This window comes from Brugia malayi, assembly GCF_000002995.4.
Source record: "Brugia malayi strain FR3 genome assembly, contig: Bm_v4_Chr3_scaffold_001, whole genome shotgun sequence".
Taxonomy (NCBI): Eukaryota; Metazoa; Nematoda; class Chromadorea; order Rhabditida; family Onchocercidae; genus Brugia; species Brugia malayi.
The window spans coordinates 12,946,275-12,960,034 of NW_025062477.1; the positions used below are offsets into that span (position 1 = coordinate 12,946,275).

The 13,760-nt window shown below is 30.3% G+C and overlaps 2 protein-coding genes across 3 annotated transcripts; one reads left to right on the plus strand and one right to left on the minus strand.

Moving 5' to 3' along the window:
- Nucleotides 1-1,486: 1,486 nt before the first annotated feature.
- Bma-zipt-11 (ZIP Zinc transporter family protein) lies at nucleotides 1,487-5,058 on the minus strand (the record flags this gene model as incomplete). Its single annotated transcript, XM_043080995.1, has 6 exons — nucleotides 1,487-1,707; nucleotides 2,179-2,337; nucleotides 2,822-3,039; nucleotides 3,875-4,021; nucleotides 4,323-4,497; nucleotides 4,938-5,058. The coding sequence occupies 6 exons, from the start codon at nucleotides 5,056-5,058 to the stop codon at nucleotides 1,487-1,489; spliced, it is 1,041 nt and encodes a 346-aa protein (XP_042936929.1).
- A 5,096-nt stretch (nucleotides 5,059-10,154) lies between these two features.
- Bma-did-2 lies at nucleotides 10,155-11,925 on the plus strand (the record flags this gene model as incomplete). Of its 2 annotated transcripts, none has more annotated exons than XM_043080996.1 (5): nucleotides 10,155-10,167; nucleotides 10,416-10,531; nucleotides 10,676-10,792; nucleotides 11,065-11,306; nucleotides 11,811-11,925. In XM_043080996.1, 5 exons carry the CDS (start codon nucleotides 10,155-10,157, stop codon nucleotides 11,923-11,925), a joined length of 603 nt encoding a protein of 200 aa, XP_042936930.1. The 2 variants fall into 2 exon arrangements, with proteins under 2 accessions (XP_042936930.1, XP_001896640.2); XM_001896605.2 differs by having other exon boundaries at nucleotides 10,425-10,531.
- Between the last annotated feature and the right edge of the window lie 1,835 nt (nucleotides 11,926-13,760).

The window sequence follows — 13,760 nt, forward strand, 5'->3', positions numbered from 1 at the left end:
TATATGCAAAGTCATCAATTAGGAAATTGTAATAACGAAGATCAGTTAAGGAATGTTGGGATACTTCCCAAGAGATGTAAAGATTGAAGCATAGGATTTCACTTCATTTCTCAGAGATTTATTACAGCTCTTCTGAAGGCTAGCTCAGTGTCATAGTAGACGCAAAGAAAAAAGAATTCTCAAGTGCGGATGAGCCGTTAGTAATCTTCGTGAGATGTAAAACCTCAATTTCATCTCATGAAAAATATTCCACTAATGACCCAATAATAATGTCTGCAGTTAAACAATTTGATAGTCGGTATTTTACAATCTGCACAATTTAATCATTCTTCCAAAACAATATAAAAGCATCACTATGAAATAAAAGTACTTGTTACTGCCTTCCTTTACCATCAGTTACGCTATACTTTAGTTAGTGCAATTATCACCAACTATAAATACTTCCCTTCAGGCTCTAATATCCTGAATCGATTATATAACTTATACAAAAAAAGAACGAACAATAGGCGTGTAAACCGTATAGAAATGATTTTAAAGTGATAAGAAAAAGTTTTAAAGTAATCTTACTGCTTTAAAGTCACTTCTATACAGTTTGTACGTTCACTGCAAGTAATGAATAAATAAGGCTGATATGTAATAACACTTGACAATGATATATAAGTGAAATATTATGAAAGGAATAATGATAATAATTATTCGAACAACCAATCGAGCTTTAAAAGCGATCGACCTGTTAGTTTATGATAATGAATCGTTTGATTCATATTTTTGAATAAAGGAACATCCCGAGGAATATAAGTTAATACAATTCAGTTATAATAAATAATTAGAAACGTGGCTAATCCACGTCTTCATGTAATTAATACCAGAAATTGAAAACCTGGATAGTGTAACAATTTCAATCGTTTCGAAATACTAATAAGTAATACCATTCAGAAATATCAGAAAGGAGATGAAAAATAAGCAGAACTGAACTTCAAAAAAAAAGTAATTCTTGTAAGACAGTATTAAACACTGCATAAAACTAATGAAATTTCAAAAATAAAGCAATAAATACAACAAATCATTATTGGAGAGAGCCAAATTTCCTGAAATTTTGAACTCAGAAAGCATTGTAACATTTCAAAAATTTTTCTGGTAATTCTATAAAAACATTTCAAATTTTAACTATATTACTTGTTAAAAACATTAGTATCGTTTTTCTAAATTATAGTAACGAACCATGTCTTGATACCTCCTATCTTATTCTCTAAAATCTAATATTATCAGTCCACAATAATCTTATCTACCTTAAATCTTATCCAAAATGTTCGTAAACAGAATCACTACAAGGAAAAGACTAATATTTATAGTTTCTAAACAAAACAAGACTAAGTCACAATTTAAAAGCAAATAAAAAATATGTAAAAAAATGAAACTTTGACAAAATCAACAAAATTGGCAAAAGTAAATTAAGTGAGATTCAAGACTATTGCTAATATTATAATCAACCCAAACCGACATCCAATGCCATCATAATCAAGAAACCAATAACTGAACTTATAGATGCTAATCGACCATTACCATTTCGTTGTGCTTCCGGTATAATATCATCCAGAACAACATAAATCATTGCACCTGCAGCGAAACTTAGCGCATATGGCAAAACTGGCTCCATTAAGATCACGGCAGCTGAACCAGCTAATGCTCCCAATGGCTCTACCATACCTAAAGAAAAAAGCTTTTGAAGCCCTTGGCGAAAGAAAATCGCCCTGAGAAAGGATACTTACATTTTTATACGAATGGAGTAGATTATTTTTACATAATCTGCAGTCATTTAACTTATCTTACAAAAAATTCTACAAAAATCTCGAAAGAAATTAAAATTTCATTAAAAATTAAAAGAGAAATATTTGACTTTATTAGACACAGCCTTACTAAGACCGTTCAAGTATTACCTAGAGTAACTACTATATCGCACACTAAAACATCATCTTCCTGAAGCAGTTTTCGCCATTAAATTGTACCAATAAATCCAGCCGTTATTAAGCCATTATGAAAAATTTTGCCCAGTAAAAGAAGAAAAAAAGGATGATTTTTGATACCAAAACTTTCAAACTTTAATTTTGTTTGCATTTAAAGTTAAACTGCAACTTGAAAAAGAAAAGAAAAACATAGAAAAAGGTTTTAAAAACTAACCGGATAGTTGCCCGTAAAAGAAAGACTTCATTTTAGTATGGCCAAAAGCAGCAAGTGGAAGCGAAACGGCTAATCCTTCCGGGAAATTTTGCAAACCAATACCTAGTGCCAATGCAAAAGCCGATTCGAATGTTGCCTTAGATGTTTTCCCAATAGAACCTAAAATAAGTTTAAAAGTTGATTCTAATATAAGATGAATTGTGAACTGGAAAAAATCAATACATCGGTCATTCTCCCGATAGCATATAAACAAGTTTAATTTTTGTGACAAAATGAAGATTTCAATTGCCAGTTGGTAGAGAATTTGAAGGAATTAGTTTATTCAATATACTTAAACTTCAGTCCATACAAAAGTACAAGATTTTGTTGGATGAGTTCAAATCGGAGATAAGAGAGACAAGCCAAAGCAAACAAGTGAGGAAAAAAATTGTAGAAGAAAATTCCAATAAATAAACTTGGATGAATATTTGATTCTAAATACATAAAAGTAAATTTTTTCCTGAAAGTGTCATGTGGAATTTCCTAGAAATCTCTGGAAAAAAAATATATGAACGTAACACACATAACACGGAAGAATTCTGATTCAAATATAAGAAAGAAACAATGCATTTAAAGAAATGATTCGCATAAAACCAAAGCATACCAAATGCAACACCAACGGCTAAACCTTCCGGAATGTTATGCACCGTAACGGCAATAATTAACAAAAGGATGCGTCGCCACGAGATAGATGTGATAAAAGCTTGTTCCTTATCAACTGCTCGGTTGCCATTTTCCATCACTGCTACTGTTGCTGTCGCATCTGAGGTACTTCCATCCGTGTTGTTAGTAGTAGCTGTGGAATCATTCGTTTGATGAATTCTAAAATAGCAGCATTATTTCGCTCTAGATATAGACTGCAACTGTTCTGATCATTTGGACAAGCCAACCTACATGCAAAGGTTCATAGTAGAGAAATGCTGCGGAAAAATAAGCATCTGGAATAAAATATAATATGACGTCGGCATAAATGGTTAAGTACCAAATTATCAAAATGTGATTTACTGCCAAAACTATGTCAGTTCTCAATTATCCGTGTGTTTTAAGTAATAAAAATAGTAGCGCAGATTTTCCAGATCAAATTTATTCAAGCAATCGGTATCATTGTGGCCCGTTTAAATTTCCCGACATATGTATGTCATATTCCCCATATTCATATATTCTCTGTTAACCACAACAAGACGTAAATCTGAGCTTATTGTACTTTATCAACTATTCACATATAGGTTCAGTTAAACTTGCTTTACATCAGTAATTTTCCTGTCAACTTCAGATCTTGAAACCAAAGGAAGATTTCAACGAAATTCTCTTTTCTTGCCAGTAGCAAACTAAATGTAGCAATGAATAGGTTAATGATTTAAAAAGCAAAAAGAAAATATTCGGAAATGATCTTTTGCGCTAAAACCTGAGAAATACAATTTATTGTGTAATGAGGTTTAAAGAAAAAGAAGGAAAGAGTTGAAATTCTGCATAATTATTTCAGCGCTTTTTAATGCTCAGGAAAGATTTTTGCTATTAAAAAAAAAAATGAAAATTTGTATAAGCATGTTTCAAGCAAGGCCAACTCCATTACGGTAGAGCCAATGGACGCCCACACCTATTTCTGGCAGTTCGCCGACGAATTATTTGACCGGATGTTTTTGCAGTAGACCCATACCGTGCAATATTATCGTTTGTTTCCTTAAGCTTCACCATTGATATGTTTTCTTCAACAATTGCATCCAGCGATTTAACTTCTTTGGGATCGACTACCGTGACATCTTCCTTTAATAGATCCACCACTGATATTTCCGAAAGCACACAACTAAAATTGAATCAAAAAATAATAGCTTTTTTTGTGAAGTCCAAAATTTTTCCCATAAAAAAAAAAAAAAAAAAAAAAGTTTTTTTAAAAATGTTATGTCTCCATCAATCAAATTTTCATATTTCTATTTGAACGGCTAATCAAAAACATTTATGAAAAATATACAAAAATTTTTGAGCCATGAGAGTTTCGAGACTTCAAAAAATTTGATTTCTGAAAAAACTTTTTTGGTTTGATAAAATGAAATGCTGCTGAAATTGTGCACAAAATCATCATGTACAACATCAGTCGACCTACTTACCTTGGCATTATTCGATCAGCAATATATACAAAAGCGGCACCACCAGCAAAACCAACTGCTACTGGAAGAAATGCAAAGGATCCCATCTCTGTTTCTGATAATTCAATTGCCGGTGCCAACAGACTCCAAAATGATGCTGCTATCATAATTCCAGCAGCAAAACCCAAACTTATATCTATAAAACAGAAAAAAAAAAGCTTAATTCGAATCACAATTTTATTCACTTAGTTAGACCAAATAACAAGCAGTTAAACATCTTATTAATTTTAATAAATATTAAATTAAACCTTTGGTGAATCATAATTCCTTTGTCCGATCTCCTAACTTAATCTTTGTAACCAAATCTAAGTTCGTCACTTCACCTTATTAACTTAAATGGAAATAATAGTTGCTAGTGGTCATTCTTTATAGAACCTTAACTTCATTGTCTATACAAATTATTACCCTCATTATTTATTTCGCAAAAAAGAAAAATATTTGGAACTTGTAAAGAAAAGAAAATATTAAATGAAGCTTAACAATTAAGTTCTCTTCAATTCAGATTAAAAAATTTAGAAAATGAAAATTTTTCAATTTTGCAAATTTTTGAAAAAAAAATTGAAAATACACATTTACCAAGTAGCTTTTTACTCGATGGCGGAATAAAGAAAACAACGGCTGCACCAAGAGCAGTAACACCCCATGTAAACAATGAAGCAACAAATGCTTGAGGTATGGTATTCCAACCCCGAATCATTCTTGCAAAATGTACTGAAGAATTAATTATCTACCGTTTGGATTTCGCCCAGAATGCCGGAAATTTTATACCTTAATATGATTTGATTAAATCAATTTAAAAAATCAAACTAAAATTTCGATATTTTGTACACCCTAAATTGATGTAATTATGCCAAACATATGTTTTTCATGCGAACTGAATAGAACAATAGAACGAATTGAACTGTAAATTTTCACTGCTAAAATACGTGAATAAATATCAAAATTAGGCCACTAATATAAAATGAAATAAAGGATAGGATAGAAAACAGTACAAAAAACTCTTGGCGATGTGGAAAATGAATTTCTTTTTTTAACAAGAAAAAAAAATCAAGATATCAAGTCGAAAAAAAGCGAGAAACATGTATCGTCCCAAGTAGTCATTCGGGAATTCTGCATATACACCAATTGCCTTCTCCCCGAGATGTCTCAGAGGAACAAAGGAACTCAAAGAGCGGGAACAATGCGAAAAGCTAAGGAACGTTATGCAACACTCTTCCGTCTCGCCATTTCTGTCTAAACTGTTATGATTATGACAAGTCTGTTGGGAAATAAGTCATTAATTTATCTAAATTTGAAATTAAATTAATAAGTTGAGTGAGCAAAAGTGAAAAATTGTGGATAAAAAATGGTAGAAATTAAGAATGACAATAAAGAAAAATTAAACAAAATGAAGTTTCTTTTAAATCAGCTTAACTGAAGCTAACAAGGTTGATGTATTTCATCTGGATTCCAATCTCCGAGATGTCTTAAATGGATAAATAAATGAGAGGAAATGCAAAATAAGGGGATCGTAGTACAGGAGGTCATCAGAACATTATACTAATGATGACCTTCATTCGCCAAGCGATACGTCCAAATGACCTTCGCGCTCCTTCATATATGCGAAACTGATAAACAAGTGAGCAGAAGAGTTACTGAATGAATTCAAAACTTTCTTTCTGGTTAAAATCAAGGCCAAAGGTGGAATAATTAGTCTTATTACATCAATTTCTAATGTTCAAGATTTTTTTAAATTGAAATTAAACAAAGTATATTGGTTAATATTATTGGCAGACAAGCTAAGTATAAGTTCGATTATATGAATTAAGTAAACATTACAACTGTATTACGCGTAACTGATAATCTGCATTATGAGTCACAACTTGCTACATAAATCATAAGTATAATTTGAAATGATCATGGATAGGATGTTAAAGGAATAGTTAGTTAGACAGTATTCAAGAGTAATCTCACTCCTTCAAAAATACTGATTAAAAAAAAATCAACAGTAAAGAATTGCCATCCAAACTTGAAATCTTTGAATATCTCCGATGGACAAAACATACCAAAGTGGAAGTAAACAAAAGCCACAGCACAGATGGTCGTCACAACGTTACACTGACCTTCATTCTCCATACTTATATCAAAGTGACCTTTGCCCTCACTCATACACATTGCAAAATGACCTTCTCACTCCATCACAAATACTAAATGGACCCAATCTCTCTCAAAATGAACTATCGATTGAATTTAAAATTTTCCTCTAATTTAAAATCAAAAGAAAAGGACCAAACAACTTAAACACTAACAAAATATGTAAATAAATTAAGTTATAAATTAATTCTGGCTAAAATGAATTAATTAACATTTACTAAAAGAGAATGCTTGTCGAGAAACCGAAAGAATTTTATAACATCTTAAAATAATTTTGTATTAAATCTATAAAATAAAAATTTTAAACTGTTTGAATTTGATATCTCAGTTAAGCAATCATTTACCCAACACTCAACTTGCAATTGTAGCAAAGCTTATGTGCACTGTTTAAAATGTTACAATCTGTTGACAAAGAATATGACATTGCTTAACATTTTATAAATTGCGTCCACTTTACTGTCAGGATTTTCCAGTTTGACAGTCAAACTTATATCCGATGGTTAGAAGGTTGCAAGCTGCTTGTTCAATTAGCTTTCTCTCTCATAAACTTAATTACTTGCAATTCGAAATATTGTGAAAGTCGTTCAGTCTGACAGTCACTCTTATAAGCAGTTGACATAATACCATAAAACACTCCGACACTATGTAGGCAGTTAAAATCATCGCTTTAGCTCAGTTTTTTGCATATTGCAAGCTTCGATTCAGTTTGTCTCAATACTTACTCACTCACTCATTTACTTACTTAATTTACTTCCAACAAATGGCTTAGTACAACAGTAATAGTGGCGAGTGACAGTTATAAAGGGAAATTAGTGAACATGTTTGTTGGTATAGTAATATTCACTGTTCATTTCTTATTGTATAAGCCGGTATTGTACAACAACAATAAAGCTATTTCCAAACTGTGGAATTACGGAGAGACAGGAACACATAATGCTAAAACCATCCCCTAATTGCAAATATCAATCTTTTCGAGAGGCTCAGCGAATTCAAAAATAACAATCATCATACCGTTAACAGAATATGCACCATTCAACTGTAAGTGATTAACTTACAAGGGCGAATAAAGGAACTGAAAACAATCAAAGTAATTGATAATCATGTAAGATCTTTTAATAATCGTGCCGTTACATCTGAGGTTTTAACAATCATACCTTAATAAATAAGCCTCCGGGTCATATAATGAAAATTCGAAATTATTAAAAATTCTGAAAATCAAAATTTCCTGAATGATATAAACATTAATATGATTGTAGCAGAACTGCTTCGAGTATAAGAGAAGAAGAAAGGATGTGGAACAAATTTGAAAGCTTTGTTACTAGCAGTGAGACTGCCAAATGCATGTTGTCCCATTGTAGCACCATTGTTGACAAGCAATAACACCGCCACTGCTTTCCAACTATCGAAATGGTACACTCACAATGTCTGGAAAAAGTGTCATTTTCATTTCTAATCGATTTGTATTTTGAAATTATATGCAAAACAAATAACAAACTTAGTGAAATATCCAAATGTATTGAAATTCTTCATAATGCAGTACCGACCGTACAGAGAAAAAAAATTCTCTAACGTCCATTTTCAATTCTAAGGTCACTCAGGTCAGGAGACTTCAGTGCTTTGCGTCCATTTTTCAAATTTATCATGCATGAACATTAAAAACAGCGATGGGAAACAGAAATTCTTCAAACATTCCGCAGATCGATATCCATCGCTCATAGTTATTCCAGCTATAAATTATCTATTATTTCTATTCGCTTAACTAATTATTTTTAAATATTTATTACTGCTTTGTGATATTTATGTATTTCATTGCTCTTTAAAAGATAAATGGAATAAATAAACAACATACATACTTATTATAATAATAAACTTCATAATCTTCCTTCTTCACATAGTTCATTTTAAGGTTTCAAATTTTTACAATTACCTACTGTCTTCATTTTCCAACTGTCTTCCAGTCCTGATAAAGCTTTCCTTAATCCTGCTTTATTTTTATCTATCTATTTATTTATTATTTATTACTATTATTATTATTATTATTATTATTATTATTATTATTATTATTATTATTATTATTATTATTATTATTATTATTATTATTATTATTATTATTATTATTATTTTACTATATAATTATTATTGTTTTTTATTTTTATTGTTGCAAAATATATAAAATCATCGTTATTTTCTTCTGGTAATTACAAAAGTTAGTTGCCAATGAAAACTAAGGGTGATTGAATTATCTGAAATGAGAAATCATTTTAAGAGAATATCAAAGTGTCACACATAAACACTACTACTATCAACCTATGTAAAGTAAACGGAAAATGTAGACGAATGTCAGTTAGTATATTTATTCGTCAAATGCGGGAAAGCATTCTTCTCATTTTGGCAGTTTGGCTGAAGAAACTAATGAGGACAATCATTCATTCCTTTAAATTCATTCTCTTTGCAATTGTGTAATTATTGAAAAAGTATCAAATTTTGTTGCAATTTCTGCTCTTTTCTGTTTTCTTCTTTTTTACACCAAAATGTTTTGTGTTGTGTTCAAATTACAATAATTTGAAAGAAATGAAAGTGTTTTGTTGACTGAATTGAATAAAATTTAAATAAATTATATAAATGTAATGGCTAGCAAAAAATAAATAATCTGTGAAAGGAAAAATACGAAATGTTCGCTCATAAAAAAGAAAGAATAAAGTTGAATGGTGAAGAACAAAAAGAGAGGGAAGGAGGTTAGAAGAAAAGAGAAAAGAAAGGCAAAAAATTTTTAAATGAATTTATTAATAATAGTACGCAGCGACAGAATTATTAATTTAAATCTTAATGATAGCAGTAAACTTATATATATGTCTCATTTATAAAAATAAATATTTTAATCAGTTCCTTTTGGTGTCGAAAACTGACTTTTTGAAAATAAGCTTAAATTAATCAAATTATATTTATAAATTCGGATCAAATCTAGCAACCACTATCATGTGCAAGTTTATTACTATCACTATGGTTTATACAACAACGTATCGTTTAGTACTATTATTACGTGATAATAAATTTACTTAATTTTTTATCTTTTTTTTATGAATGGACTTCGTCAACAACGACATCTTTTCTTTCATAGAGTATATATATTCCTTTATAATAAGTCCATAAATATAAACATTTTCTCGCATACATATTTACAAACTTATCATTTTGGCATATGTTCAATATATTTATTACAAATATGCAAATTTAAACAAAAATAATGTACAAAAAAGATACATAAACATTGTTAAATTATTTCTACTCATTAGTTTTATATAAACAACTTATTTTATTTGTTCAATTGCAATGCATAATAAATGAAATGAAATAAACTAAACAAACAAATATCCATGACAAGCATTAGTTTGAGAAAAGGAATTGCATAGAGTTCCTTAGTGGTTGGCCATGATACATATTTATTGTAATTTTGATTAGTAATTTTGTATTTGTCGGGTCGTTTGCTCACGCAAAACAGTTTTGTATGAGACTTAAGAATAGTTCAAGTGTTTAACTTTTACTTTTTTTTGCTCTCATTTTTAGATTATTTTAAATTATTTATACAAAAATTAAACCAATGTACAAGTTTCAGGCTTCCACGTAACAAATTAGAAGTTTCATCTTATCAACAGTCATAGGATGTCGTTAGATAGTAAGGTTTTATCAGAGATTTTACTATGTCATTATATTTATTTTATTTTCTTGTGCATTTTTTCCCAATGTAAAAAGGAATGAATAAAGAAGAAACTAGAGAAAGTCTATTCTCTAGTTCTTGTAACATACCTTTTCTTTTTCTTATATACAGAAGTTATCGTTCAACTCTACTTATCTATTTAGTCAAACTGTTGGTAGTAGTGTTTATCTGCTTTTCTAATATTTTGTTTATTAAGTTTTGCGCAGAACTTTTAGATCATCTTTTCAATTTGAAGTTTGCTTCGAAAGAACTGCAGCGAAACTCAAAAAAATGTGAAAAAGAGGAAAGAGCAGAGAAGACGAAATTAACAAACGCAATAAAGGTTCTTTTTTTTTCACACGGCATTTCTTTCGATTCCAAGTTATGATATCAGTGAGTTTCACGCATGCACTGATTTTGCTTTTTCTGATTTTTTGTGATACTTTTATCTTCAAAGAATTTCTATTAAATTAACACGTTGTTGCAGAAAGGCAATATGGAAGTAGCGCAGGTACACGCTGAAAATGCAATACGCAAAAAGAATGAAGCCTTGAATTATTTAAGGATGTCGGCACGAATTGATGCAGTAGCAGCACGTGTACAAGTTTGTTTTGTCTTTGTATGCATTAATCAGTTTTTAACATTAAGAAATTAGCAGGCACTATTCGGTTATTTTGTAAAGTATATTTTCAAATACAGTAGTACATTAATATCGCGAAAGTTTTGTACATTATGGTTTTTCTCACTCTTTTATTCACTTCAATTCCCAATACATTTGATGGAAATGAAACATCGTACAGACTGCTTGTGCATTCCATATGAAAAAAAAAAAGGCTTAGGATTATTTGGCATGGTGTAAAATGTTCACTTTCACAGACGGCCGCTACACAAAAGCGTGTAACTCAAAGTATGTCTGGTGTTGTGAAAGCAATGGAATCGGCTTTACGCTCAATGAATTTGGAAAAAGTGCAAAATTTGATGGATCGTTTCGAGAAAGATTTCGAAAATTTAGATGTACAATCTGCTACAATGGAAGGTTCGATGACAGCCACGACAACGTTAAATACACCTCAAGCACAAGTTAATGCTTTAATCCAAGAAGCGGCAGATAAGGCTGGGTACGTTTTCCTTTCCTACTGGTTGTTGGACTTTATCCTTTTTTCACCTTACATGACCAGTTGAAGATTGTAAGATAACTTAACTTGGTATGATAACGTAACTTTTATTAGTATTACTAAATTGCATCTATATACCAAATATAACTTAGGTCATGTTAATCATCCTACCACACGCATCTATTTTTAACCCTAATTCATCGTTCCATCAGATATGTGCAGTATTATTGCTTTGATAGCATAATGGTGTCTTCTTTTTCTTTTCTAATTACTCCACCTTTCTCCTCGACTCTTTTTTTTTTCTTTTTTTTGCTTTTGTTTGTATTTGATATTTCAGCATATCTGATTATTGGTGGGTAAAAAGTTTTGGGGATGATATTCAAATAAAAAATGAAACAACATAATTTTCAAATATTTTTAATCTTTATGTAAACTTAACCGTGAAGAAAAACAAAGAATACTTTTCACGTCATATTTTTTCCTCGATGCAAAAATGTAAAATTACAGTTTGGAACTGAATATGGAAATGCCATCAACAGTATCAGTTGGTGGTAAAGTTTCAACATCGACAGCGGAGAATGATGAGCTAACACAACGTTTAGCAGCACTGAGACAAAATTGACATGAGAAATCTCCTATTATAATGGTTAATGAACTCATACGGTAGTATTGGATTGACGAGACATTTTCACATCTTGAATTATTGAATTATTTCACAAAGTCTGACCTCGTTTTCACTTAAAATCTAATCGATTTTGTAAATAGTCCATTCCAGGTAACAGTGCTTTCTGCTTTCATCTCCAAAAGTGACCTACCTAAAAATTTTTTCTTTTTTTTCATTTTCTTAGGGTAAGTGTAAAGTGAGCGTCCAGACAGTTTCAGCAAGTTGTATCGAATGCGATCAATTTTCAGTTCGTGGAAAAGATTCTGTATGATCGAAATAATGAAATTTGAATTATTGGGAATATTATTTCGAGATAGTTAGGGAGGTCCCTTTTTCGTCTTGTTTGATTTTGAAGATGTATCTCTTCGGTTTCTGTGAAGAGATGATCTTTAATGAAATATATTGATAGCATTTCGCTGTTACGTTCCTTTCAGATGTTGCTTTAGAAATGTATAACTCAATTAACTTGTAAATTATTCTTGTAAATTCCATGCTATTTAAGCTGAACCTAGTAAAATATTTTGCTCTTGATCTGAGTTTTATACGAAATAGTAAAATATTCCCTTAACTCAGCCTTAAATCACTATCGTATATTAAGAATCCAATCGAATTACGAGGAAAAGACTGAGATAGTTATTAAAATGTCGGTGCACGTCAATTTGTTTACATGGGGCTAAAGTCGTTATATTAGAGGACCGGAGATGATTAGCTTACGTTAAGGAATTTGATATGGAGATTCTGATTGTATTTTCGATTGAAATGACCGTCAGTCTAAAAATTCTGGTAATGCGCTTAATTTTTTCTTAAAATTAACTGCAGTTTGCTACTTTTGAAACTTTGAAGCTTCTCTGTATTCCGTAGAATTTTACAGTATGTTCACTAATTCATTCATCCGTCAAAGTTTATGCTTCCAAAACTAGCGTGTTGGCAGTCTGTGTCAGCCTTTTTTTTTTAAAGAAATTTAAAATGTAAAATAGACTAGTCATTTTACAATATCTTTATTTCGGAATTCATAATGGGAGAATGTATATAACATAATTTCTATAATCACTGTTGTTTGCTGTTCAAATCCGAAGTATTGATTATTCTGTGATCTGTAAGAATGAAGAAATACGAAGTAGCGGCAAATTTAGCTCTACTTCATAAAATTTACCACTGTAATAAATTACCTGTTGATGATGCTGTTTTGTCATTGCTGTCATTGCTAGCATGACTTCTTCTTGTTGTATTGAGATATTCAACATTCTCAAATAGAGAGCAATTGAACAAGGGAAAACTAAAAAAGGAAAATAATTTTTTAATTCAATTAAATTGATTACCATAATTTTTTGTTGAATATTATTACATATTGTTAATAACTTTCTTGCTTCATCTATTAAATTATTTTGATCAACATAATTGCCATCAGCAATACACGGTAATCGTTGAACATTTTGCACCGAGTTAGAAATTAGTTGTAATATTTCCATAAACTAAAATTATGAAATTTTTTTTTTTGTAACAAAAGAAATGAATATTATAATATAAATTGTTTCCCAACTTTCAGCACATTGGATAATGATAGTAATATTACTATTTTAATTATTAATTATTCCAACAAATTTCTTTATCTATTGCTAACTTCTAATTAAATCAGTTTTCCAATCCCTGTACATTTCTTGATTTAATCATTTCTCGAGTTTTAAGTCCAAATTGTTCAATCGTAAAAAGATTAATTAATAATTTCTAGTTACGTAAATATATCTAATTTTATCGATTTGGGTTTATAACAGAGATTTCTTTTTTTCAGTTTT